Here is a 27,936-nt window from a genome sequence, read left to right on the forward strand (position 1 = left end):
TCCACCTCGGCTGGCCACCTGGCACCGGAGCCTCTACGTGGATGCAGCAGCCGCACTACTCGGTCAGGGCTTTTCACTGTCCTGGCGCCCCGCTGGTGGAACGAGCTTCCCACTGCTGTCAGGACTGCAGAGTCACTACCTATCTTCCGCCGTAGATTGAAGACCCATCTCTTCAGGCTACATCTTAACGGTCCCTCCTAACGGTCCCTCCTAAAGACCTCTTCAACCCCACTAGTTTCTCTCCTTGTACAGGGGGGTAGTGGGGGTGAAGGAAAAAAAAAAGTAAGCATTGTGACTGCCTATGACCCCTGGTCCGGGCATTGATTACTTTATCTTATGATGACTGATGGATAGATGATTCACTTACTTAAACAAATGTATTTGTTGTAAGTTGCTTTGGATAGAGGCGTCTGCTAAATGCCATAAATGTAAATGTATGTGAGACGACTTACTTATTAACTCACTCAGTCATTGGCTGGCTTACATGCATGTGTTCATCAGAAACCTCCTGCCTTTGAGTCCTTATTGCTACCACCATCATGGGTTGAATGAGTGTGCCACTGAATGCAAATCCCTTACCTCCATTGATCACTCCCCTACATGTCCCATCACTCACAATGTTCAGACATCTGTACTCTTAAGAGTTGTGGGTTAAAACAATGTTTGAATCCAGTCCTGATCTTTAGTGATGCCCATCTAGTGAGTCTTGATTGGATCAGTACTCCTCTCTTTGTATCCATGTCAAAGGCTTTTCTACACAGGTCAAACAGAAGTGCAGTGTGAAAACATACAGAACTGAGTTCTTATACTTTTTTCACCTTTTGCTTCACTTGAAGATCCAGGAGGTAACATTCAAGCTTTCTAAAAAGCTTCGTAGTGGTTGTAATGACTATGTTAATAAGATCCCTTGAAAGAAGTATTTCATTTACAAACGCTGTTTTGGTCAGGAAAAATCGCCTACCATTGTCCTCCACATTTGCATATAACCATTCGTGCAGAAACACAGCAGCTAATGTACGACACTGCAAGTCCATTTCGGAGGGTTATATTATTATGAGGGAGGATGTTGTTGTGGAACTTATATCTGAATTTCACCACAATGGCCAGAGGTGGCAGATTTCCGACACACTTACGCACTGTTTCTTTAAAGAGGGCTGAGTTTGGTCCTTTTAAAGAGGGTTAGGATTAGGGTTAGGGACTATATGTGAAAATACACTGAAATGTTTGAAAGGACATGAGCATTATTTTGCCAGGAAGGCTCTCCCATGATTGACAGTTCACATGAGAGCCCATGGACCATGTGTATATATGCTTTTAACACTCACACATGTCATCTGACATGTATCCATTGCCTTGTCCAAGTCTAAACATGGGCCTCATAGGGCAGTGTTTGCTAGCTGTTTCATGCGAAGTGTGCTAATGGAAACACTTAACAGTCATTTTATTATCCATTCTTTCTATGCTGTATATACAATACATTATGCGTAGGATAAACAGTAGCAGTAGTGTTTATCCTTTAAATCATTCATGAGGAAGGTCATGAAATTTCATTGGTGTTTTTATAGCCTGTTCACAACATAATGACTAAGTACATATTTCATGAAATAACAGCAGCACTCACGCAGACGAGCTTGGGTTTGTACGACAAGTGAAAATAAATAGGAGAGCAGAGGTAGCTACTGTGAAACATACCCTCACATCCAGTGTAATCACCCTCTCTTTCCACCACCACGATCCAAGTCCTGCGAAACAATCTGCCTCGAGATAATCTATGGATTAGCATTGTTTTCTTTGAAGTTATCTCAATCTACAGATCTACTTGGCTAAGGAAAGGAACCTCTTGTGTCTTCTCACGGTAATTTGCATTTTAATACAGCTTGTCAACATTAGAACAGTGGTCATATCCAAACATTTCAATAAATACCAGGATTTCAGAAAACAAGATCCTTTTTTAATCTTTTTCCAGCAAAACCAACACCTTGTATATGTACACACCTTGTACATAACTTTGGCATAAATATGGCTGTCTTTGGTTTCCATGTATTATGAATGAGACCTGCTATGCAACATGAATCTGATAACTCCAAATCTCTGGATCAGGATGTCACGCACACACACACTGCAAACAAATCAATAAAACAGTAGCCCCCGGCGATAGTCTTCCTCCCCATGGCTCCTCTTTCCCAAATGCATTCCCAAAAGTGATAGCACCACCCTATGTGCCAAAAATGTTCTACATGTCACTGCAGGACTGAATTCAGGACTGAATCGGAATCGGTTGTGGGTTTTTTTTTTGTATTTTTTTCTCTCCCAGATATAAATTTCCACTCCCATGTCACATAATAAGTCAGTCTGACCCCTCTGGAGCATATGCTGTTAAGACAGAGAGCAAAGACATTCTTCGCACTCATATCTCCACACATACACTGAACAGAACAGTGTTGGCCTCCGTCGAGGGCAAGGCGCTGGGTGGTCTGTTTAGATCATTGAGGAGGAATAAGTCAAACCGGTCTCTTACCGTCTTTTTTTTACCCACTGTCCCCCTGGCCTCCTCAGGGGGTTGGCCTGCGTGTCTGGCTGAGCTACAAGCTCCCTGTTGGGCTTGGCCCCTGAGCAGAGCACATATTTGACAGAGAAGCCTTTAAATCAATCCCCCAAGCCAAGTGCATGACCCGATCTCGGGACAACACAGAGGACAGGCTGACATGACCTCAGGCACCAGATTATTTGTAACTTCATGCTCAAGGAGATCCAACCATATGTCTCTCAGATCAGGCATGAATATCAGACCAATTAAAGCAGTTATATTCATTTCTGATCTACTGAACCTGTATACAGTACATGCTTCCTTGTGGTATGTGAAGTGAGAACAGGCTAATGCTACAGAGCAGAACATACCAACTGAGCTTGTCCAGGGCCCAGAATCAAGCACCCTAGTCTTTGTAGTATGTAATCAGCAAGTCTATCGTGTCAGATGGTGATAGGAGTTTGATTTGTAATTAACAAAGATCCCTATGAGTACCCTGAGGAGACCTGTCCTCTTTGGGTCCAATAACAGCCTGGGTTGGAGGGCCCATATTCATGGTCCCCCCCTCTGGTCTCTTGGCTGTGTAGAGTTCGGTAGAGAGCATCGTTACAGTTTCGGCCCCAGCTGCCTCGACCCTCGCTGCACTGCCAGATACGGGGTGGAAGGTCTGTACTCTGATCTCCTCTGTTACAGTGCCATGAATGAGACGGCAATGCCCGCCGTCAGTATAAAAGATGCAATTTAAAACGCACCTGGAAACGTCACCTGCATAGAAATGCTCCATGTCTCACGGCAGACTCATGTTGCATAGTCTAGACAACGCGTCTCTCCAGCCTTTCAGAGCCCTGCCGCATTAGGTTAGCATTTGGCAGGTCAGCATCTATTCCGGTGATAGCCTACTCCTCCCCACACTGGGTTCATCTAATATTGGATGTGTTCCTTTGCTCCCTAGGGCATCTCTCTCTCTCTCTCTCTCTCTCTCTCTCTCTCTCTGTCTCTCTTACCCTGCTACCTGACCTCCACTCTCCTGCCTGATTTACTTACCCTCTCTTCCCCTTGTTGCTTTAGATGGTCTCTTCTGTATTACCTACTGTACCTTTGCACCTGTCTAATGAATCACTGTTATCTTGATGCTTCAATCAATGGATCCATTTCAACCTGTGTGAGCACTGCAGGGGAGCATCAAAGAAGGGACTTGATTTAGAGTGTGAACTCTACAACATAGCATTGAAAAGGACTGAAATTACATAGTATATTTGTGTTTCACCTTAGCAGTTCTCTCATGTTTTGCATAGTCTGTCTGGATTTTTCTCAAGGTTTTTACGTAATAGAACGTGAATACATAAAGCATTAGTCATATTCATGCTGTGGGCCATCAACAACTAAGGTGCTTTTTCATACTTATTTGTGCAACCTAAATATGACAACTGCTGTAGGTCATTGAAGTATGAACACAGTTTACCCAAGCACAGATTGTTAGTTTTACCCATCCCACTGTAAGACAATATCTGCTTAGAGAACACATGTTCTTGTCAAATGTTGAGAACTTAATTCTTAATCCAGTAAGTGTGAAACCCAACACCTTTTAAGAGCTCTGCTTGTGTGATCACTCAAAGACTTCAAATTACTCTTCATTAATAATCTTGTCCAACAGCATTATTTTTCCCAGCTACTGGCTGTTCTTGCCAATATCTTGTTTCAGATGTGCAAATATGCTTGATAGACATGAAGATAAAGCACAATATAGTGATCGGCCGCCTGCTGAGAGGAATCCTTAAAGATTGCATCATAGTCCTTGTCATCCCCATCAGAGTGTGTATCTTTTATCCTGGACAGAGGGTCACCCTTGTAAGTATTGGATGCAAGCCACATATTGTATTGACATTGGCTGAATATGTAGAGAGTGTTTCTCGTGTAAAGATGGGCAATGGCATACAGTATAAGCACCTACATCTATTTGGTGGTTATACTTCAGTGGAAAAGTACTTGCTGAGAGTCAATTTCACACAAAGCTGAGGTTCAGGGGTCTTGTCTAAGGCTCCACAGACTGTAATGAGTGCCTGTCAGGTTAGCTGAAGTTTTGGCTGTCCTCTCTCTTTACGGGCTGGCTGGGATTTCAAAGGCCCCGCCGATAAACAAAATAACTCCCAGCACTGCTTTCACCCTTTATTGTCCTGCCCGGTTTTAATGCCGGCCAGGTGCAGAGTTAAGCACAAACTCCAGCATTTTTCAATCCGGCAGCATCCACAGAAGCCTGCCTATTGTGATCCATCAGCTCAGTGTGAGATGGAGGGAACATCCTCAATGCAGAATAAAGGCATTGTCACTCTAAACAAAGTTCTTTTTGAACTACTTTTCTCCTATAACATTGTTTTATTTTATGCCAACTGTGTAGAGCAAGATCTTTCATACAGGTAGTAAATACCTGATATCTACATTTGCATCCCCAAAAACCACAGTAGTGTAGCATTAGCAGTATCCCCAAAAAACGTCAAATATTTGTATATGTAGTAGCCTATGTGCTGCCACTTCACAAGGGAGGAGACACTAGTAACCATGTTTAGATAAAATATTAGAATCCTTGCTCAAATGTGGTCTGAATTTGCATCAATCTGGCTTTAAACCTGGTCATAGTACCATCTCTGTGACATCACTGGTCATAAATGACATTGTTAGTGCTCTGGATAAAAAACAACAATGTATTGTTCTCTTTATTGATTTGTCTAAGGCATTCGATACAGTTGATCATCATCTTCTACTGAATCAACTGGCGTCTATTGGTGTGGATGAGGGTGCCTGTGATTGGTTATCAGTGGTCAAACTCAGTCTATAGTAGTGAATGGTGTCAAGTTTGAATTCCTTGAAATCAGGAAAGGGGTGCCACAGGGTTCCATTTTAGGTCCACTTCTATTTACCCTATACTTAAACAATATTGGTGCCACATTAAAGGATTGTAATGTACATGTTTATGCTGTCGACACTATACTTTATTCTTCTGCCTCCTCTGTAAACCAGGCTTACTCTAAATCTTCAGACTTTTAATGCTATACAACACTCAATGGGAAAAAACAATATATGCTTTTCTCCAGATCCCGCAAAGATACCTCAGCGTTAAATATTAGCACCCTGAGTGGAGTCCAAATTGAGTCCCATCATATAAATATCTCAGTATCTGGATTGATGACAAGCTATTGTTAAAACACATATAGATCTAGTTTCTGTTTTTGTATCAGTTGTATTGCAGGGCACCCTTGAAATACGCTCTGGTCTCAACGTGACTCCCTAAAACATAAGGTTAAATACAATTTAAAAAAAATATATATATATTAAGAGTATCCATATAACTGAGACTGCACTATAAATGCTGACACACGTATATCAGCACATCAGAATCACCTCAGGAGTATATAATCATCGTTGGTGGAAGTGGACTATCACCCCAAAGGAATGCAATAAAGCCATAAAATGAACCTTTTGGCTTGGAGTCATGTGAGGTAATGCTTTACTCATTGTTCATGTTTGGCAAACCCAGTCTTTCTTGCCAATTTTCACGTAATTTTACAGGTACGGTTTTCCTTCATATAGGACTTTTAAAACAGTACTTTGAAGACATCTAGGGTAGATGGTAGCCTACCTAATAAGGTGTATTGTTTACTACAGTTGTTACAGTTCATACAACTCCATTACAATGCAACTACAAAAAACATGTTGTTACTAGTGTGATTACAAAGTTACTACACAAGCAAAGGGCAACTTAATGTCAAATATGATCCATTATCCTTCTAGATATCCTACAAAAACAATAATGCAAGTCACATAGACATTTAGTGCAGGTCATTATATGCACATCCTATTGTTTCCTTTGGGTGTGGTTCTACATTATATCTTATCAAATATACCTGTTTGAAATGATCTGCAATAGGGTCCTCTGTTTAATCTAATGTCCATGAGGGTCTCACTTGCCTTCAAGTTTTTGCTGGAAGGGTAGGCCTGATCTCAGCCTCTGGCATTAACTCCATGAAATGTATGGCTACTGCTTACTATTGTCATAAAATGTGCTATTTTCAATGAGTAATCAATAACACAGCTCAAGAGTGAGCCTTGGCAAAAAGCCTTCTGTTCTGCCAAGGGCAGTTTTGTGAGTCCAACATCTGACTTTCTACTATCCATCAGAGTCTCTTTACTGCCTGGGTTTGGTTTGCTGCATCTTGTACCATTCACACAAGCCTGATGCCTTCCATCAATGGAATCATGTTTTCACATTGTTTCCCCTGGAGTTGGGCATGCAGCAGAGACGTTAATCTCTCCCCCTCCCCTCTTCTTTGTATCTGTTGAGAGGAACTTTGCCGATCGCATTGCAGTTTGGTCTAATTTATGTTCCACAAGTGCAGGTCTCATAAATACTAAAAGTGAACAAAGCCAAGTAATTCAATCCTGTGTCAACAAAGTCCAAAAAACAGAGACAAATCTAATCCGTCCCAGCAGGGTTCCAGTCTGGATATGAAATATCAGTTTTTTATTCTCGTCCTTGAAAGAACATCAACTTTTCCTCCCTTAGTACACATTGCCTCTGAATTTCCACGAATCCTCTTAATTATATCGGCACATTTTGTATTTCTTTTTGCATATTCTCTTGATGACTTTTAGAGGTCCTGCAGATGTGAAATGATAAAGATGTTAACATCTCAAATGTTCCTTTTATCCCCCACTGCACAACAGAATACATTGCCTCGGAAGAACAGGGCCGAGAACTTTCCCCTCTCAGAAGACAGCGAGCATGTCATCCATCGCTCCAAAAGGAGCCAGAATAAGCGACCTGAATCAGGTATGGACTCTAAATGATGTCATTATATTCACAGAGGGTGGAATCTTAACTTGAGATCCGCACGCTTAAATGGAATCACCACACAAGCCAATGCAAGAAGTTGCGCGAGGATCTCGAGTTGGGATTACACTCAGAGTGCCTTACATTTTGCACTAATTTGCTAGGTGGATGGTGAAATGAATGCATATCATCTGAATCAAGAAAGTATGTGGCTCATGGTGGGAGTGGGTTTGTGTAATGCTAGTGATGCTTAGCTATGTTTACAGAGGCTGAGTCTGTGCATTTTGGGAGGGAAACGTTGTTCCCCACTTCTAGGCAGTTGGTATGAAACCAGAACTTAAGTAATGACATTTTTGTGGTCATCCTCCTGGTTTCTTGGTTTGACAGGGGTGAGTACAAAACTTTTTGATGTGGTGTGCAGTTCAAAGCCTGAGATGCATTTCATGTGTACATTTACAATGCAGTAATTTGTTTGGGCGCTCTGTCATTACTTTCTTCCCCCACCCCCCCCCCCCCCCTCTCTCTTTCTCCCAATTCCATTGTGGTCTACTGCTGTTAAGATATCAGTTGAAGTGAGTCTACATACCTCAGCCCCACATACAATAAGGTTGGAATGATCCTGCCTGCACCACTGAAGCATTGTTCCTTTTCCTCTGATTACCTCCCAACCCCAGTCAGGGAAGGCTGAGGAGATGATTGGCATGTGTTTTGAAGGCCTCCGCTTCCTGTGCTGAGGGGTTTATTTACACATAAATGCAGGGCAGTGTTTTCAGTCAAGATACCGAATGGAAGAAATGGTGCTGAGATTCCAGATGGAAATGCGTGTTAGCGCTCCCCTGAGATCTACAGTATACAGTATATTCAGTGGCAATTTGTCAGTCACCAAGCACATTTAGAGAACTGGATATTGCGAGTTAGAATTGAGTACGGTAAAGTGATGCCAGGTAAGGGTCGTACTGATCATAAAGATACACACAAGCACAACTGCACCAAAATGGTTCTGCGTGTGAAGTGTGCAAAGCGCAAAGTATGCCAAAGAGGCAGAGAGTGGAGATGCTAGGTCATTGGCTGCCACTGAGAAGCCTGCCTGGCCTTAAAATACATGCATTCCCAACATCAGCATGGAAGAATGGATCCCCTACAAACATCTGTACGAAAGCCTAGGAGAGGGAGCAAGCATGGAGAGTAGGGTCTCTCCAAAAGAACCCAAAAAGGATGTGGAAAGGACAGACATTATGGAGGGCTAGAACAAACCTCCCATGAAAAGATCATATATATACTGTAATGGGAACAACATTGAGAAATAGAGCCACTACAAAGGCACAAAGATAGATGCATGCTGTATGCACCATTTAAGACTGCACAGTGATTTCCATGCTCTCGTAAACAACATGTGTGTGTGTAAACTTATGTGATAGTGTGTTCCAGCTAAGATCAACCCATGAACAGGCCAATGGACTGTGATGAGCTTGTGAAGGCCCGCATTGTTTTATTTCTGTATTTGGGGCTCAGTAAGGAATCATCTGTTTATTTTCACTGGACTGAAATGTCTACAACTGTCTATGACTGTGGCCACACTGCCCGTGCTCTGGACACTTCCACCTTATTCTGCCTAAAAACGCAGACGAGACACTCATGCGCGAACAAACTGCCGTTGTGACACCTGATCTGTTTTGATCTTTACCACCGTTGGTTTAAGAGACAAAGCAGGAGGAAGGGAGGGAACTCAACCCCCTCTGTGTTTTCTCCCCCGGGGAGATTAAGCTCTGTATTGAGGGTGGCATTAATCTTTACAAGTACAAAATGGTTGTGATTTGTTCACCTGTTGATCAAAGGCTGGGGGTCACAGTTGTAACCAGTAGAGGTGGAATCACACAGAGACAAGTTCTGACACAGACGGCCGCTGTTCTTAAAAGGAAGGGCTTTATGTTCACCTGTCATGTTCTGTCATGATGTTCTTCCTCGTTATCATCACCTACATGTGTCCATGAATTCATTCTGAAAGATGTGTTCAGATCACAAAACCTATCTGTCTTCACTCCAGTCAAACCTCTCGATTGAGAAATTAAATTCTCATCATAATGACAGAATCTTATTTCTAAGTATTTATTCATTCTTTCGTCAGTATAGAGTTGTGGTTGCATTGGAAATGGATTGAAATGAGTTATGAAAGGCCTGGTGTCCTTGTACACTCTGAGCATTGTGTAAACGGGAACATGTGCATGGGGACTGTCAGAATGACATATGTATACATTTCGTGAGTCTTCAGAGTTTGTTACCCCTACATCCTTTTATGCACTGGATACTCTCTCACTGCAAAGTGGAAATGTCACTTTTATAGAGAACATCTTTAAACATAGGCAGGTACAGAGTTTTGTGGATCTAAGGGCAGAGACAGTAGGCTTATTAAATCAAAGACCCATTATGTAAAATAAATCTTATGTTGTTTTGGCTCGAAGTCCTCTCTCATAATTCTACTGCCTACATTGCCACGGTTCTTCATTACAGCACCCCAGTAGTACAACTGCCAACTGCAGCATGGATCCCATTTTCTGCCTGCACAGTATATCATATGTACAACATATATCACCTCACAAATCCACCAAGGCGAATTACTGAGGCAATTTTAAGAGAGGTTTCATCAACTAAGGCAGGATGAAAATGAAATAGAACATCATGTAATTTTCAGTCCTCCAGTGTCATTTAAGTACTGCTGTGTAATGGTCCGCAACCAATCAGGGCCTCCTATTGCGACTTGGAGCAACAATAGAGCTGCTGGCTAACTTTACTCTTTTTAAATCAAATTAGGCGATAGATGACAGATTGGCCAGTTGGCTCATCTCCCCGTTGCCCTCCCTCCCCTCTCTGCTTGTGTTAAGTTCCCCAGGGCCTCCCCTTGACACAGACAGCGTTACATGACAGGGCCTTTGACAGGACTAGGAGCTCGCTGCATTAAATAATGGTGTTTTTCCTCTCGCATGGAACAGGGGAGCACAGAGCTCATTTTCGGACACGACCATTGGCTGACTCATTGTCTGGAATAACAAGCCATTTGTTTTTATAACTCAATTTGATTTAAACTTAATATCCATTTAATTTATTTGACATGACTTTTAAAAACCAAGCAGCCCCAGTCTAAAAACTGACCCAAATTAGGAAACAAGACAGATTATGTTATTGAGCACACTGAGAATAGTTGTATTAATAAATGGATATGTGGCTTATGTTTAACTCTACATTACACGGTTATTCAATTAAGATTGATCTTTAAACCAAAGTGCGACAATCTCAGGCAGAAGGAATGTTAACAATTTTCCCCACCTGCATCTTGGCAGTGTCTGTCCTTCTTTTATATTTTGATTAAAAGAAAAGAAATACCTGTATTAGAATACCTTGCCATGAATCACAGTCTGAGCTTGGAGCAGCACCATGCAGGATCCATGCAGTATGAGATTACATAAAGCAGATCCTATTCCATTTGGACAACTGGTGAGGGCTTCTTGGCAGTCAAAGAGATTTTTGTGCCATGCCAAGGTTTACTTTGTGCCTTTAATTTGAGTTATTTTGAAAGGCATGTTGCCATGTGGTAGTATGTACTCTCAGTTAGTACAGAGGGAACATGAAACTGAAGTATTTCTCAAGATTCTGTTCTAACCATTACAGGAGATTGAGGTGCAACCTTGTTTTGAGAAGATTGTTTGGAGTAGTACCTTGGGGCAGACAAGTAGAGCTCCCAGCTCAAAATGCTTGACACATTGGATGTTTTCACCCTCTGATTCCCTTTTCAGTTATCTCTCTAAAGGGGCCATGGAATCATCCACCAGCCTATCCAGTTACATTGTTGGAGGTAATGGCGATATTTTTCCAAAGCATAAAGGTGTGATAGAGGTGAAGGTTAAAGTAGTACTTTCCTTTTGTTTTTTTCACTTTAGTGTAACACATACATTAATGACACATTGACTACATTTACATACAGCCTAATATTCCATTGACCCTCCATTAATCCCATTTCCCCCCATTTTCCCCAGTCTCATAAATTCACTTTTCAGAACAATCCAATAAAAATTAGCTATCAAGTGAATTACATTTAGGGGAATTTAGTTATATTTTTTGTATTATTTTATGAAAGTTGAGAAATTGCATTTCTCAATCATCCATCAGAAAATTATCTCTGCCTGTGGATGTTGCACAGGCATGATTTTCATATTGCCAGAAATGTCATGTGCTTGTTAACACAGTGGGGAAAACACGCTTGTCTCTCAGTGAAATGGTTCTTTGGATTTGCCCACTTGACTTTGGAAGTCCCTCCCTTTTTGGCCCATCAGAAACAAATGAGGTGTCAGTATGTGCACAAGACCCACCTCTTTCACTTCCCTTTATGGAAAGTTTCTAGGTCAAATAGTTCATGCTGGAGAGGAGAAAAGCAATCGCTGAGAAGAGTGGAGAGAGAGAGACTGCTTGAAAATTGACTTTAGTTACCTCATGGGCATTTTAGAAAAAACAATGTTGTATTAACATTGTTTTTTAGTTGGAGCATTATATATCAGTCATGATGGAAAATGGTATGGTGCAGCAATGTCTAAATCCAAACATTGTATAAGTGTATGTAAAAGGATGTTGATTCACTGTCTTTTGCCATCCATAGAGAGACGATGGACTGTTAAAACCAAACATTGCACAGTAGAATATGGTAACACCATCATACCATGTTGGTTTATGGTTATCATTTGATGGTCATCATTCAGTGTTTTATTTTTTATTTTTTTATTTTACCTTTATTTTACCAGGGGAGTCCCATTGAGGTGATGAGACCTCTTTTTCAAGGGAGCCCTTGGCCAAGAAAGCAGCAACACAGTTTAAAACAGCATAAAAGCAAACATCTGCAGAGTAACACAACATATAAGCAACATATAAGCAAGCAACACCAAGAGCACAAAAGGCAAAGCACACAAGCAGCACACAGGATTTTATTTGTAACAGTAGACACACAAAATCAACACACAATCAGCATTAAAAGATACAAAAGCAAGACATAGAACACAACACACAAGCAAAACATTAAAGCACATAAAATACAAAGCATGCAGTAACAGTAAACACCTTGCAGAGGCATAAGGAGACAGGGGGAAACAGGTCTAGTGGAAGCAGTTAGACTCCTATGGAGTCTGCCTCCAAGCCCTTCACTAGACTTTTAAAAGCCCCGAAGGCCACTGAACTCTGGCATAATGGGTGCAATGGTGAGTGAGAGCTTTGCAGCCCGTAACAAACCTCAGAGCACTGTGGTACACGGTGTCCAGGCGTTGCAAGCACTGGGCAGAGGCATGCATGTACAGCCGATCGCCGTAATCAAGCAAAGGGAGGCATGTGGCCTCAACCAATCTTTTCCTGGCGGAATAAGAAAAACAGGTTTTATTTCAGAAATAAAAACCTAGTTTGAGCTTTAGTTTCTTTACTAGGTTTTCTATGTGAAGTTTAAAAGTTAAACGATCATCAATTAAAATACCTAGATACTTGTATTCCAACACTAATTCAATCTGACTACCCTGCAAGGTTGTAATGTTGGGAAGAGAAGTGGGTGTTTTCTTGGCTTTTGAGTACAGCATCAATTTAGTTTTTGAGGCATTCAACACCAACTTTAAATCAAACAACCGAGATTCAACAATACCAAAAGCAGACTGCAGGAACTCAAGTGATTGAACAAGGGTGGCACCACAACAGTAAATAACAGTATCGTCTGCATAAAAATGAAACTGTGCATTCGGAACATTAAGACCCAGATTATTAACGTAAATAGTAAACATCTATCTTGGGGGACCCCTGAGACAACATGCATTACACTGGAGAAAGTACCGTCAAATTTAACACAAATTTGTGTCGAAGGCCTTTGAAAGATCTATAAAAAGAGCAGCACAGGTTTTTTTGGAGTCCAGTGACTCGATAATATCGTTGACAACCTTTAGGGATGCCGTGATTGTACTGTGTTGTTTTCTGAAGCCAGACTGGTGCGGTGAAAGAATGTTATTAGCACTCAGGAACTCCTTCAGTTGATCGTTTATCAGCCCCTCGAGGACCTTCGATAAGATGGCTAGGAAGGGTCCCCCCCCTTTAACAGGGGGAGAACATGGGCAGATTTCCAAATTTTGGGGATGACATTTTGAGTGAGGGTGAGGTTAAAATAAAAGGGGTTTGGCGATAAAATCCGCAGCGAGTTTTAAAAAGTACGGTTCCAGGTTATCTGGACCAGACGGTTTTTTGGTATCCAGTGAAAGGAGAGCTTTATGAACCTATCAGGGAAAGGAACAAAAGAAAAGGGCTGACCATCAAAAGCACAGTCAGCAGCTAAGTGCGGAGAAGGCACGTTTTTTAGAGGTGGGGACTGGTTAAACAGGGAACTGGAGGCAATGAAGTGTTCATTAAAGCATTCCAGCATGTCTTTTTTTTATCTGAAATGGATTTGGTGTCATTAACAATACAAGGAGGCAGTTGTTGTGGTCAAATAAAAATCAGACTTGGCTCGTCTAGTAAATGAAGTAAAACGTTTGAGTAATTTAGACAGGTCAGGGGAGAACCATGCGTTGGAACCATGCTCCTCCACCCTGTACCTTCAAACAGGAGCATGTTTATCCACAGTACGAAAGAACAAGTCATAAAAAAGTGACCAAGCAATTTCAACATCATCAATGAGATCGATTTTCTCCCAGTCAAATGAAATAAGTCGTGCAAAAAGCCTTGTTCAGAGAAGTGCTTCAGATCTCTTTTTTTAACAAAGCGAGGCCTGGACTTCAGAATTTTAACATTTCTAATTGCAGCAATTACACAGTGATCACTAACGTCATTTGCAAAAACAGGCGGGTGAGGAGCAAAGCAAGATCCAAGCAGTTATAACGACGAAAAAACTCAGCTCAGCAGTAGTATCAGGAGTCCAGCAGTGTAGTCAGGAGTTTAGTGGCAGTTTACGAGCTTTGAAGCCAGCAAGCAATAAAAAACAGACACAACTCACAAGACAAACAGACAGGGAGACGTGCGTGCTGCCATTTTGAAATGTGCCATGTTGTTTATCATGAGTTGAAAATGAAAGTTTTCTTAATATTGGCAGTTGACGGTCAGCATCAGACCATCTCACAGTTGAAAATAATAGTTTTTAAAATGTTGCCTATTTACGTAAATACAGGTTTTCTGAAAATCAGCATTTGACTGTCATCACACAACATTGTAACAAAGTTGCCCATTGATTCCTAAACAAAGGGAAGTAAATAAAAAAGTGTCATTACATGAATAGAACTTCACTTAACATTGACATTTGCTATAATTGAATAAGCACTGTTCTTTATGACATCGTTTGGAATTTTAACCCACAGCCTTTTTGGTTTGTAGTACATTGTTCTGTCCACAATGCAGCGCAAGAGTAATAATGATGTTGTATTTAATGACGAACTGGACTGCTTCACTCAACCCACCAGATGCACAGTGCTTGACATTCCTAAAAAGCTAACATGAAGTATCTCTTAACCCACTGCATCCATATCACTGGAACTTGTTAATGCCCAGTCCCTCACCAACAAATCTCTGCTGCTGTTAGACACAACAAAATAGGATTTACCATGCTCTGAATGAGTCCTGTCCTCCTGGCTGCAACTACATTGAGAGAGAGAGCTGCAGTAGCCGTGCTGGTGGCTTAGCTGAAATGTACCCCCTTGCCCCTGCCTGAACTGTGCTCATTTTAATGTGTAGCCTTAAAATGCAAGCCACCTTATTCCATGACTGTTCTCCTTGTCTACCAACCACCCAAACCCAATTCATCCTTCATCCCTGAATTCTCTGACCTGTTTTTGCCACATAGCTCCAACACCATCCCAATTCTAATAGCATTCATGAACTGTTCCAGTCAGGCTTCAGATCAGGTCACGGCACGGAAACCGCTCTCATCAGGGTTACAAATGACCTGCTGATGGCTGCTGGATTTAAATGCAGCCATTGATACCATCGACCACTCTATTCTCTATAGAGCGCCTCAGAACCACCATCAGACTCTCAGGGACAGCTTTAAGCTGATAGGTCAGAATATGTTGCCCTAGGTATGTGCAGGTCACTTCCCCACATGGTCTCTTGTGGTTTCCCCAGCAAGAGCCTGTAGAAGCTCCAATACATCCAGAGCAGCCTTCTCTCATTCACACAACGTAATAATAATAATAATAATAAAAATCTATTTATTTCGTATAGCGCTTTGTGATGGATTGTTTGATTTGGGGAGAGCATGCTGGATAAATATTCTTGCTTTTGTTTGTCAATCAAAAACGAGTCAGAATCGGAACCGCAAGCACACACAGACATGTATTCCCCCTTCACCTTCCTCCACCCATTTGCTTCCAAAGCGCACCACTACACAAAGTGATCGCATATAGGCTTTAGGAGTAGCTTAACCAGTGTGATATCTAGACTACCAGAGCGCAAGTTGCTATCAGTATATTAAGGAGTGAGTTAAGACAGAGACTTGTAAATACTTATGTTCTCTATGAAAACCGCACTGTAACATGGCAACATGTGAATGGAGGAGTGGGATTGGACTGTGCTCATCATTTGAATTGTATCTCTCTAGTGGCTAGATAAATGTACAACCTCTACGGCAAGAACCCATCAAGGCTCTCACTGCTCGCAAGGACAATATGCTAGCAATCAACACGGCCGACATAAGGAAGGCTTTTAAGCAGGTAAACACCCACAAAGCTGCCGGACCTGACAGCATCCCTGGCCGTGTCCTCAGAGTATGCGTGTCAGATGTCTTCACGGATATATTCAATCTATCCCAGTCTGTAATCCCCACTTGTTTCAAAGCAACCACTATCATCCCAGTCCCCAAGAAGAACAAGGTAACCTGCCTCAATGACTACCGTGTTGCACTTACCCCAATCATCATGAAGTGCTTCAAGAAGCTGGTTAACTCACACATCAACTCATCATTACCTGCCACTCTGGAAGCTCTTCAGTTTGCATACCGCCCTAATAGATCCAAAGATGATGCCATCACCTACACATCGCCTGCACACCTCCCTATCCCTCCTGGACAAGCGGGACACCTACGTGAGAATGCTGTTCATCGACTACAGCTCAGCATTCAACACCGTTGTCCTCTCCAAGTTCATCATCAAGCTCAGAGACTGGCTGAGGAAATTTGGTATGAACCCTCAGATCCTTACAAACTTCTACAGATGCACCACCGAGAGTATCCTCACCGGCTATATCACATACAGAAGCTGCACTGCCCTCGACCGTAAGGCTCTTCAAAGGGTGGTGAAAACAGCCCAGTACATCACAGGCCGCAACCTACCTGCCATTCAGGACCTCTACTCTGAGAGGTGCAAGAGGAAGGCTGGGAAGATCATCAGGGACCCCAGCCTCCCCAACCACGCCCTGTTCTCTCTGATGGCAAAAGGTAGCGGAGCATCCAGAACCGGTCCAACAGGGTCCGGAACACTTATATGACACCTATATGAAAGCAATTATATGACAGCAATTATATGACACCTATATGAAAGTATTTCATTTGTAGCCAAATATGATACATGATGAGGATCGACAGGGGCAAAATAGAACAGTCAAATACAGACAGTAGGCAACTACAAATGACTCATTGGATACGAGGTGCAGCAGAGGTTGGCAATGGCATTATGAATGCCAAATGCGCTACAATTCGCTCACCTTCCCCCACTGTGGTTAATGTTTGGAATGTTCCATGTGGCCATATCTTCTGATTCTATTCAAATGTATTTGAACAGAGTTGGCAGTTTGTAATGTCAGCTCAGAAGCTCATCCTCTAAACGTTTTGTTATCATGCAGATTACAAAATGTTATTTTCGGTACGTTGAAAACAAAGTATCCCCCTTCTTAAAAAAAAGCCATACAAAGCTGGTTACAATTTATATTTTATCCTCCAGAACAGTCAGATCAAATATTACAGCAAATAATCAGTTTAAACTTCAATATACTTATTGGAAAAAAACAAAGTTTATGGGGGAAAAAATGGAATAAATGTTATCAATGATATTATGAAGGATGGAAATATTATGTTATATAAACAACTTTTGAAAGAATATGGGACTGTATGCTCAATTCAAAATTACAATCAACTGATTGCAGCCTTGCCACAAAATTGGAAGAGGAAAATTGGAAAAGGAGAAGGTAAGGATTTAATTTGTCTGGTTCATATTAAAAATCACAAATGGCTGAAAAAATCAGTATACCAGTTTCATTCAAGGTCAAACACACTGACCGCTACACCAGGATATAGGATAACAAGATTACTGGGAACAGATATTTGATGTTCCTATTCCATGGCATCATGTTTATGAATCAATATATAAAACAACAATTGACTCATCACATTGCTTTCTTCAAGTTAAAATACTTTAGCATCTCTACATGTATGGCAGCCATTCCATTCCAGTGTCTGTTGAATTCCAATACAGGCACACCTCATTCTACTTAATGAGGTACTGATTAGGTGATCACCTGAACCAAATCTTATTTAATGAGGAAAAGTATAAAAACCACTGCTGTGGTCATCACTATCCTCTTGCAATAGGACCAGCTGGAAGGCAAAAACAGTGCTGGTAGTACCTCAAAAGTAATTGGAATAAAAAAAATGTCGTCATCTGAAATGTCGTCCCATGGATATATATATACAGGTCACACAGTCACATCCTCAGGGGCCACATTCCATAAGTGTACACAATTTCGTAAAGGACGAGTGTGTCATTGAAAAGTTATGCTTCCATTCCTCATCTGTGACTTCCAGGAGCACAGTCCTTTCCCACTAGTGTTTTACTCAGACCTTTCATCCACTGTTGTATTCAGTGTCTTACGTCAGGTGTCATAATTCTAGTGCGACGCTGTTCACCTGAACTAACTGTCTTATAAATCGTGGAACGATTCTTGATTTTTAAAGTTTTTCCGCATCCGTGGAAATATAGTGCTGTCACATCAGCCCTTTGCTTTCAATGGCATTACAACCTACTTTACACACTATCAAAAGTCAGTTAAAACTGTTGGCTTTTATACTAACTGGCTACTTTTCGAGATACTTACTGTGTATGTATTGTTTTGTATAAACCAACTGGATAGAAGACCAGTCTACGCTAGCTTTGTTCCTCAGGCATGTGGCATGATGGAAGGCCTCTGATTACAGTTGTCACTTTCTGATGATCAAGAGTGGGATGATGATTTGTTGTTGGGTCTGTCTAATTTGCAAAAAAAAAAAAATGAATACGGGCAAATACTGGGAAAAACATGTGTTTGTGCCACAGGATGCACAAAGAAACTGTGCAAAGTCATTAACTACTTTATTCAGATTATATGTTTGGACATGTAAACAGTTGCCTATTTTGGAATGTTTGTCCAGAATGAATAAATTCTGAATGGCCAAAAAATGTGCATGGAAAAGTAAATATTTTGATAAACACCGGTATGTACCTAAAATTGCAAGTCATTTGTTTGACATATGTTTCAAACATGATGCTTTTGGCAGTGTGATGTTTGAGATGTGCCAAAACAACATTGCTATACAATTGCTAAAAATAAGAGAGTTGTTACCCTTGTGCAAATGTATTGGATTGATTCCAAATGGTAGACCGACCATCTGTATCTTTTGAATGTTAACAGTTAACCGTACACTGGGGATCCACCCCAATCTTCAGCTGTTCAGCCATGACTCTATGTGTTAATGATGGAAGTCAATCAGCTGGCCCTGGGAGAGGACTTAAAAGAGGCCTCTGCCTTATCAGACCAAAGGAGCTGGTACTGAAGCATTTGCCAAATATAATTTCTCTTTCATGTCAGATGCACTTTGCCTTCATAAATATGCAGTTTGCCTTTGCAAGCCATTCCAAAGCAGATGTGTTTTTGTAGTACGTGTTGTGAAAATGTGTTTTCAATGTTGGCCCTCTTTGATGCTAATTTGTTCCATTCATTAAAGCATTTTACCACTTTTTAGTCACAATCTGTTTACAGATGGAATATGGGTATTCTTTTAAGAAATCAATTCTCAGTGTTTGGCCATTAGAACTGTGTCACACACAGAGGACAGACTTGTTCTCTCTCTCTTTGTTGTTCAGCTAAGACATTCCCCTCTCCGTAACACATTGACCAATATGTATTGCCCATGGCCCACCCATTAAATTGTGTGTGCACCTCTGGCGGCTGTGCTAAGCATGTGCTTAAGTGGGGACACCTGCTGTAGAAACAGCTGAGTAAGGAGCGTTGTGCTATTAATGGAGCTCATCTGGCCACATACTGTCTAGCATGTCTTTCAGTGACATTTATGCTTGAAATGGCATCCAGTTGCATTTTGGATGTTTCTCAACCATAGTGATTTTGTTTCTGAATCCTACAACAACCCCCCTAGCATGCACAGTGGTTACCACAGTCTTCAGGAGTGTCCGTGTCTGTGAGCGTGTTGACCTCTCATGTCGGTTAACTGACAAGTGAGACATAAAACATGCAGAATAGAAGTGCTTAAGCTTCATTATTGTGTAACAAAACTGTCCTTATTGAGTGACATGTCAGCGTGGCCATGAGAGAAAGCAGACATAGTTGGGATGAAGAGGAAATTGTATTTTAAGTGTTTGTTATATCCTTACAAATCTCCTGTCAAACTGGACTTGTTCAAAGTTGAGTTTCACCAGAACAATCTCACAAGTGTTTATTCAGCTAAGGTCAAGTCAGGAAAGATAGGCTTTTGCATCAGTGGTTCTGTCTCAGTCTCCATCCATAGTTAAATCCTCATTGTCTCATCTTACCGTACACAATTTATCAATGAAACGAGAAATTCTTATCACACTATCCCCGAACGGCAGAGAACGTTATCACATATTTCCCATGCATAATGATAAACAAAGAACTCAATGAAGTCTGTTATTTTCTTTTTGTAGCCGAATATATATCTTAATCAGAATGATTGGTTTGCTCAAAACAATCTGTATGCTCATGGTTTGCTGAAGGTTTTTATTCATTTTGTGCGTTAACCTCAACTGTGTTTCTAGCCGTACTCCTTTCCAGTAAAACAGTCTTTTCCTAGACCACTGCCAATGAAAACAAAGTGAAAAGTGTTGTTATCGCTGATCCAGCAGATTAGTTTAATGAGTAATGCTCTCTTTGGCTCCTCTGTGGCAATGACAGACTGAACTGTTTTGTGCTCAGATTTTGGACAGATTGATTAGTGGGTGGTGCTGTAGGTGGACAGGTTCCCTTCCTATGAGGGCCTTCATCTTGTTTATACAAATGTGTCTGTATCTTAGGTCTATTACAAAGTTAAATAGCACAAACCAAGTGAAAATCCAGTAAAAGGAAGGTTTTAGAGTCTGGTTTGTGTGCTCGGAGGCACTCTGTGTTGACACTTTCACATTTTTCCCATCTTCACTGTAGAGTTATTCACTATTCTGATGCATAGTTAGCCATGCAATACATGTTTACTTTTTAACATCAAAGAATCTATTGAACTCATTTGGAATGAATGTCATCTGGAATAAATACAAAATTGTAACTAGCGTCTTAAGAAAATTGTTCTTCTACTTTTGATCTCTTATGTTTTGAGAAAAATTTATATATTGCGTGAGAAGACATGCAGACAACATTAGGAAACAATGGTAATTAAAACAGCAAAATGATGACATTTATTGAGAAAACAACTTGTGAGCCAATTGAAACAGGCGTATAGAAGTGAGCATGAATGTCACAGGTCTTACAGTATGATTGACAGTCTTCTTGGGCTGTTTCACTTGAACACTTAAAGCAGTTGGTACACAGATGTTGAGTTGAGGAAGGTTGTTGAGGATACTCTTCTGAGTAATAGGGATCCATTCATATAATTCAACTACAAGAAACAGCATGTGCTCTCGTTAAAGCAATTTTATTTTCAATGTCCATCCGAGACTAGGATTTGGGTCCAGTAACACTGAAGCCTTGTTGTTTTTGAAGTCTTGAAGTTAATTACATTTTGTTTAGCCAGTCCCATGCACTACCTGCCAGCTATGAAAGCTGTGGTTGGGGAAGTTGTTTTCGGGAAACACGAACACACTTTATACAAAGAAACGGCCTACAAATAGACCACAGAGTGGTGGGCGCGGCGCCACACCATCTCTCACTATTAATTAATAACAAGTGTTTCAGCTCATGGGCTTCATGGCACAGGGATTGGGATTTGGTCACATCTCTTATAGAACTTTTCTCAAATTATATTCAGAAATATTTATTTTATTTTTTAAATGTGTGATATCCCCAGATTTTCTTTATTGATTTTTTATTCATTCTTTATTCATTCTATGGCATGTGAGAGAAGCTTCTCAAAGCTTCTCCCTTGTGTTGTTTGACAAAGAAAACAACACAAAACAATACAGCAGTACAAACCACCTTTAAAAAAATTAAAACCACCCTAAGAGACATTTTCCTCAAATCAGTAAAATTCCTGAGTCTTTAAATGATAATTACTAACAGACCACCTCCTGCTCGCCTGTGATACACAGACAAAAAAATCAAAAAGGAGTTGGCATTTCAGATGTTTCACTTCTAACATGTTCCAGATTTGATATCACTCATTAAGGGGAAATGTAAAGGCAGCCACTAATCTATCAAGGGAGAAAGTTTATTGATATCTTAAATGTAATCTTGATACATTGTGAAAGAATGGAGATATGTCATCTGAAGCTAAGCCCTGTAATTTCATGGACAGACTGTTTTTAAAACATATATTTTTTAAGTTTATTCTATTTCAGGCCAATAGCATGCTGATTATTTTCATATCAGTTGGGCCCAAACCCCTCAAGCAAACTCCGATCATTAGCTCCACATGCTCCTACAATGAATCATTATGCTGTGACTCATGAGTTAAATCTGCAATCAAGAGTCTGAGAGAGATGGGATGGGCAGCTGGCATAAGACATAGCTTGAAGACTGGTTTTGTGGTAGGGCCACGGGTAGTCTATGCTTCAACCTATGTTTTGGCTGCATGAACTACATGCCCCCCTCTACTTAGGTGACGTGTCTGAAAACCGCACCTCCTCTGAAATGATAGATAGATAGAAACTTTATTTATCCCAGGGGGAAATTCAGGTTCCAAGTAGCATACAGACATAGGGGTATCACACATAACATACACATACAACATACAACATTAGCAGCATTTTATACAAGCGAGGTGCAGTTGTAAATGTCTTTGCAGTTAGGTGAGGTGCAAAAAGGTAAGGCAGACAGTGCAATTATAGCATTAAATACTAAAAACTAAATACGGGCTACATAAATATGGACTATTTTTAAAGTGCATTAGTCCAGGCTGGTGGAGGGAGGTAGTTAAATGAGGTGAAACAGTGACATGAGGCCATTAGTCATGTAGCTCAGCTCCCTTGGCTTCATAGGAAGAGTAGTGCTGGTAAAGTGCTGCGTTTCATTCATACGGGCGTCTTGTGAAGGACAGGTAAATGTTCTTGGACTGTGACCCTCCACTGCTTAGTGGGGAGCGTCTTCCACTGGTCACCATTTATAGCCAGTAACCCCAGAGTGATTTACAGATGCCATGTGGTACTTGATGCAGACCATTCAGAACAATAATGGATGAATACAATGATTGACGGTACATGCAAACTAGGTAATCTAACAGTATGGTTTCTCTCTTTCAGAATCAAATGGAAGACGAAAAGAAGATCGAAAGAAAAAAGGTACAGCTCTCATTTGATGCATGTGACCAATTAGAGAAATATGAGCATTTGAGTGTATCTTATGTGTCTGTGTTTTCTTTCTCTTTAGGCAAGAAAGGCCCTCCAGGTGCACCAGGCCCCCCAGGTCCCCCAGGGCCGCAGGGGCCACCTGGGATTCCTGGGATCCCAGGCATACCTGGGAACAATGCCATGGGTCCCTCAGGACCACCCGGACCTCCAGGGCCCGCTGGACCCCCAGGGCCACAGGGACCTCCTGGTCCTCAAGGACCTTCAGGTGCCTCCTGAGTTTAATTTAATTGGGAGCCAAACTCCTGACTGGAGATAAGGTTGTGTCACTCCAACTTTATGCCACAAGCTCACGGCTTCATCTCGCTTAGTGGTGGAGCCCCAGATGTCCCTATCTGCTTGAGAAGATGGAGTATACTAAAAACCTACCAGAACTTTCAGAAGCAGAAACACTCATTTCATTATCATTATCCTAATCTTCCTGGTTGAACTTGTATCAGTTGAGGGTCTATTCAAACCTTTGAGATATGGGATACTAATGCATCTCCAGTCAGGACTCCACCCCAGATCTCAGTTTGTTGAAATCAGAAATCATTGTTGGTTTGTGACGTTTGTCCATGTCTATGTCCATGTTCAAGCCTCAGTGAGCTGGTTGTTTGATTTTTCTAACTTGTACTGTAAATGTGATTGTAATTGTTCTCTAACCTACACAGGAGGTATGGATAAAGTCAGACTCAGAGATATACAGGTATGTGATTCATCTGAAAGAATCTTGGACTCATGTTACTCAAACTTGTTACTGTCAGATGATATATGGAGATGATTGAGGCTGTAGTAGTTATCTAATGAGAGCATTGCTCTTTATGTATGGGTTTGATGCAACTTTATAAAGGAAAATGCATTACTCAATGGAAAATCTCTACCCTCATTTTATTCCGTTTTAATTATGAATTTCATTGATTTATACCCAATTGTTCCAGGAATAAGTTATTTATTGTTGTGTTCCAGCCTGCTGTGGTACATCTTCAAGGCCAGGAGACAACGATACAGGTCAAGGAAGGTAAGTGATAATTTTAGATAATCTGCTCCTCACATTGCATGTCAGGCCATCAGGTGGAAACTCAATGAAGACCTAAAGGTAAAACAGTTGTCATAGTCAATACACTGTGTGCAGTCGTCCTATTTTACAAATACTATACAGGATTTCACAAATAGTCAAATAATGATAATCAAATCACAAAAAAACAAACTGAATTTATATTCCAACATTTTTATCAAGGAGACTCTAATGATTCTCTTTGAATGAAATCTGACAGTATCAGGATGGTTTTGAATAACTTGATACATTATTGTACTGCTGGAGTGGAATGTGTTCATTATAGTCTACTTTGGTTTTTGTCTCTAATGTCCTGACAATAATACTGTCCTTTTCTCACGCTGAGATCTTTCAGAAGGCGTACTGAGAAACTGGAAAATGATATCAATACACCACAAGGTGTTCAAGATGCACTCGCGCTCAGGAGAGCTGGAGGTGTTGGTTGACGGCACCTACTTCATCTATAGTCAGGTAGAAGTGAGTACGGTCTTGGGCCTAACTCTTCATATCACCTGCATGTCACTCATCCTTTCTCTCTGCAGTTCCAATGGCTTCTGCTGCCTCACAGGGAAGCAGGGTCTAAAGAGCAGAGGTTTTGGCCCACTGTAATAAGGTGTACCATACTGACACATACTGTGTACATCATAATGACTCCATACAGTAGCTTTGAGTCAGAACACACATTCTAAATAGCTATTGCATAACATGTAATCAAATACTGTATATGAGTATCAAAAGGGAAAGAAAGTATATGATATATGTTAACTTTTGCCAGTGTCTCTTATCTGCAGAGGGAAACACCTGGATAAGTGAAGTTCATGTATTGCATGCCATTCATAGTGAATCAGACTGATAAAAGAGAACCATATGAAAAAACAATTTGCCTGCCATATCACCAGATTGTAAATTGTTGATCTTGGATTTAAATGTCTTATTGAGATATGAAGCTATCCTAATCGTGTGTGTGTGTGTGTGTGTGTGTGTGTGTGTGTGTGTGTGTGTGTGTGTGTGTGTGTGTATGTGTGTGTGTGTGTGTGTGTGTGTGTGTGTGTGTGTGTGTGTGCGCGTTCATTTGTGTTAAGCCCTTAGGATTCAACATATCAATGACACGTTTGTTTCAACCCAACCTCTCTGCCAGGTTTACTACCTTAACTTCACTGACATTGCTAGCTACGAGGTGATGGTGGACAAGACGCCCTTCCTGCGCTGTACGCGGAGCATCGAGACAGGTCAGCGCAAGTTCAACACCTGCTACACCGCCGGCGTGTGTCTGCTCCGCGCTCGTCAGAAAATCTCAATCAGGATGGTGTACGAGGACACCTCCATCAGCATGACCAACCACACGACCTTCCTGGGAAGCATCCGCCTCGGTGAGGCCCCACCAGCCAATCATTCCTGAGCAGGCGTACACACACCTAATTCTGTATGCAAGGCCACTCTGCCTTCACTTGACTGATCATTGACCAATCACTTATCCAGTAATGAGGAGGCCTGCCTGCACAGTAAACACAGTATCTACGCCACTCCCTCAGCCTGTGCCAGGCCCTGCCCTTAGGCTACTACTGAGATGATAAGTCCCACCAATCATTGAGCTTCTCCCACAGTTTTCTCTTTACCCGCAGACATTGGTGCCCACAGAGTGTTGCTTTACATTAGGGGGGTGACCTAGTGTAATGATGTTATTAACCCCAACCTTTTCTCTCTGAATGGGATATTCTTTCTGTAGAAAAGTGATGATCATTTGCAGTGATTGTAGACACCAAACGTTCCTAGGCATCGAAAATGGGGGGACACATTGATGTTTAAGGGGAAAAAATACATTCGGTTTCCCTTGCTTGCATTTCTCTGATGAAATGAACAAACAGCTGAAGCACAAGCATTTCTCAGTTCCAATGAGCACTGATAAAAACAAATGATGGATGAGTAGGCAAATCTCTCTCTCTTTCTCTCTCTCCTCTCCTCCCCTCTCCTCTACTCTCCTCTCCTCTCTCTCCTCTCTCTCTCTCTCTCTCTCTCTCTCTCACTTTCTATCTCTTCCTCCCTCCCTTAAGATCAATATGAATGTTTTCTTTTGATTAAATGAAGTTGCTCACTGTAGATCTAATGTTAATTAGTATTCCTTTTCTTTATTTCCAAATTCCAAATTTCACCTTAATGCATTCTTTGTGTTACTATGTTGGCGGATGGTCATAAGATTTCTCTGGATGGTGTATGGATGGTGTATTTGTCTCTGTATTTAGTTCTGCTTTGGTTTGTTTGAAATAACTCATTCACTTGTCATTTTGTTTGAGCCGAACCAGTCATGTCCTGTTTCTGGAAGGGCATTTATCAAATTTTCCTCAAAATAACTCTGTCTTTCTGTATACATAGGCAGCTTGAAGCTTTTGTAAATATCACACAAAGTCAAAACATTTCCAGCATATAACTCCTACTCATGTATATGTTTATATTTGAATGAACACATTAGTCTTATTTAAGGGCACAAATTATCCATCAACATACATTTTCTAGCTGTTTATGAATCTCTCTCTGCACTGTGCATGTACTGTAAGTATTACAGGGTCTTGTCAATCACCATGCAAACAACCCTCTGGAAAACTATTGATGACAAAAGCAGAATCAGGTCCAGTTGTCTTGAATGATTTCATTCAACAAGATCCAACTAGGGAAGGATGGATGGATACGTATGTAAGACAATTACTAAGAGAGGTTATGGAATTCATATATTTTCCTTTTGCATATCCAAGTCAAACCATTAGGCTACATCATTCAAAATCCAAAATCTGACCCAACATCCCATGTAATGAGAAAACATTACCAAACACATTTACTGTAAAGAATGTTTCACTTCATTGGTCATTATGAAAAATTCAGTTTAGATGTCCAGACAGATGGCTTGCCATGGCTTTGTTGTCATCAGTTAGTATTTGTTACGATATGTATCCTGCTTCATTCAGTAATGCTGTTGAATGTCTGCAAGAGGAGTTGTCATAAAGCATTTCAGATTTGACCCCAGCCCTCGTGACAATAGATCCTGGTTGAATTTAAACATTGTTCACCTTAACTGTTAGAATACATCGTGGATTATTTTTGATTGTTTGTAGGTAAATAGGGTATATTTGTTCCCTGCTATGTTGAATATAATGTACATTTGTATACTCTTTTGTGATTGTAAATATGTATATAAAATAGAATTCTGTTTTTGTAAATTTAATTGATTTATAATATTAAATTGTTTTAAATTCACCCAATTTCTATGATAATGTTGTGGAATTTGTATGAGTGTAGTTGAAGATGACCATAGCTAGATTAAGAGCCGGGTTTCCCATTGATTTGACATTGACATGAATATATGCCTATATATGTCTTTCGAAAAACTTATGAAACATGTTGTGAGCTTCCTTTGTTGAGTTGGATAGTTAGGTATGTCAAGGCTACAGTGCATGTATAGATCAGAAGGCTTTCTTCCCTGCCTTGTGTTGATGTACAGTGGCCCCTTGTGGCCAGAAAGCATACCCATACAAGTGGACATCTTTACTATTTCACAAATATGTCCACAAATGTGTGGAATAGGACCACTTTTAGCACCATCATTAAAATATAAGAACAAATGAACTTATTCCATTCTTTTTCACCGCTCCCAATTCAGAAGTAGCACTTCTAGAGACCTAATACCCTTTTAAGCAAAGACTTCAAACGTCTGCCTCTCCAACCTCCAATACACACTGCTTGTCATTTTGTATGTATACTTCCATTCCTTTGGTGGGATGCTTTAACTGTA

General features: G+C 40.9%; 1 protein-coding gene across 1 annotated transcript in view; it reads left to right on the forward strand.

Moving 5' to 3' along the window:
- The window catches only part of eda (ectodysplasin A), a gene marked incomplete at both ends in the record, with an annotated part of 39,073 nt that extends 13,519 nt beyond the window's left edge, over window positions 1-25,554 (forward strand). Inside the window, 7 exons of the mRNA XM_083665310.1 lie at window positions 7,247-7,352; window positions 23,015-23,053; window positions 23,142-23,327; window positions 23,773-23,807; window positions 24,068-24,119; window positions 24,502-24,632; window positions 25,294-25,554. Coding sequence (XP_083521436.1) covers window positions 7,247-7,352; window positions 23,015-23,053; window positions 23,142-23,327; window positions 23,773-23,807; window positions 24,068-24,119; window positions 24,502-24,632; window positions 25,294-25,554 — 810 coding nt within the window. The remainder of the gene's footprint in view (window positions 1-7,246; window positions 7,353-23,014; window positions 23,054-23,141; window positions 23,328-23,772; window positions 23,808-24,067; window positions 24,120-24,501; window positions 24,633-25,293) is intronic.
- Between the last annotated feature and the right edge of the window lie 2,382 nt (window positions 25,555-27,936).

This window comes from Argentina silus, assembly GCF_951799395.1.
Source record: "Argentina silus genome assembly, chromosome: 2".
Classification (NCBI taxonomy): Eukaryota; Metazoa; Chordata; class Actinopteri; order Argentiniformes; family Argentinidae; genus Argentina; species Argentina silus.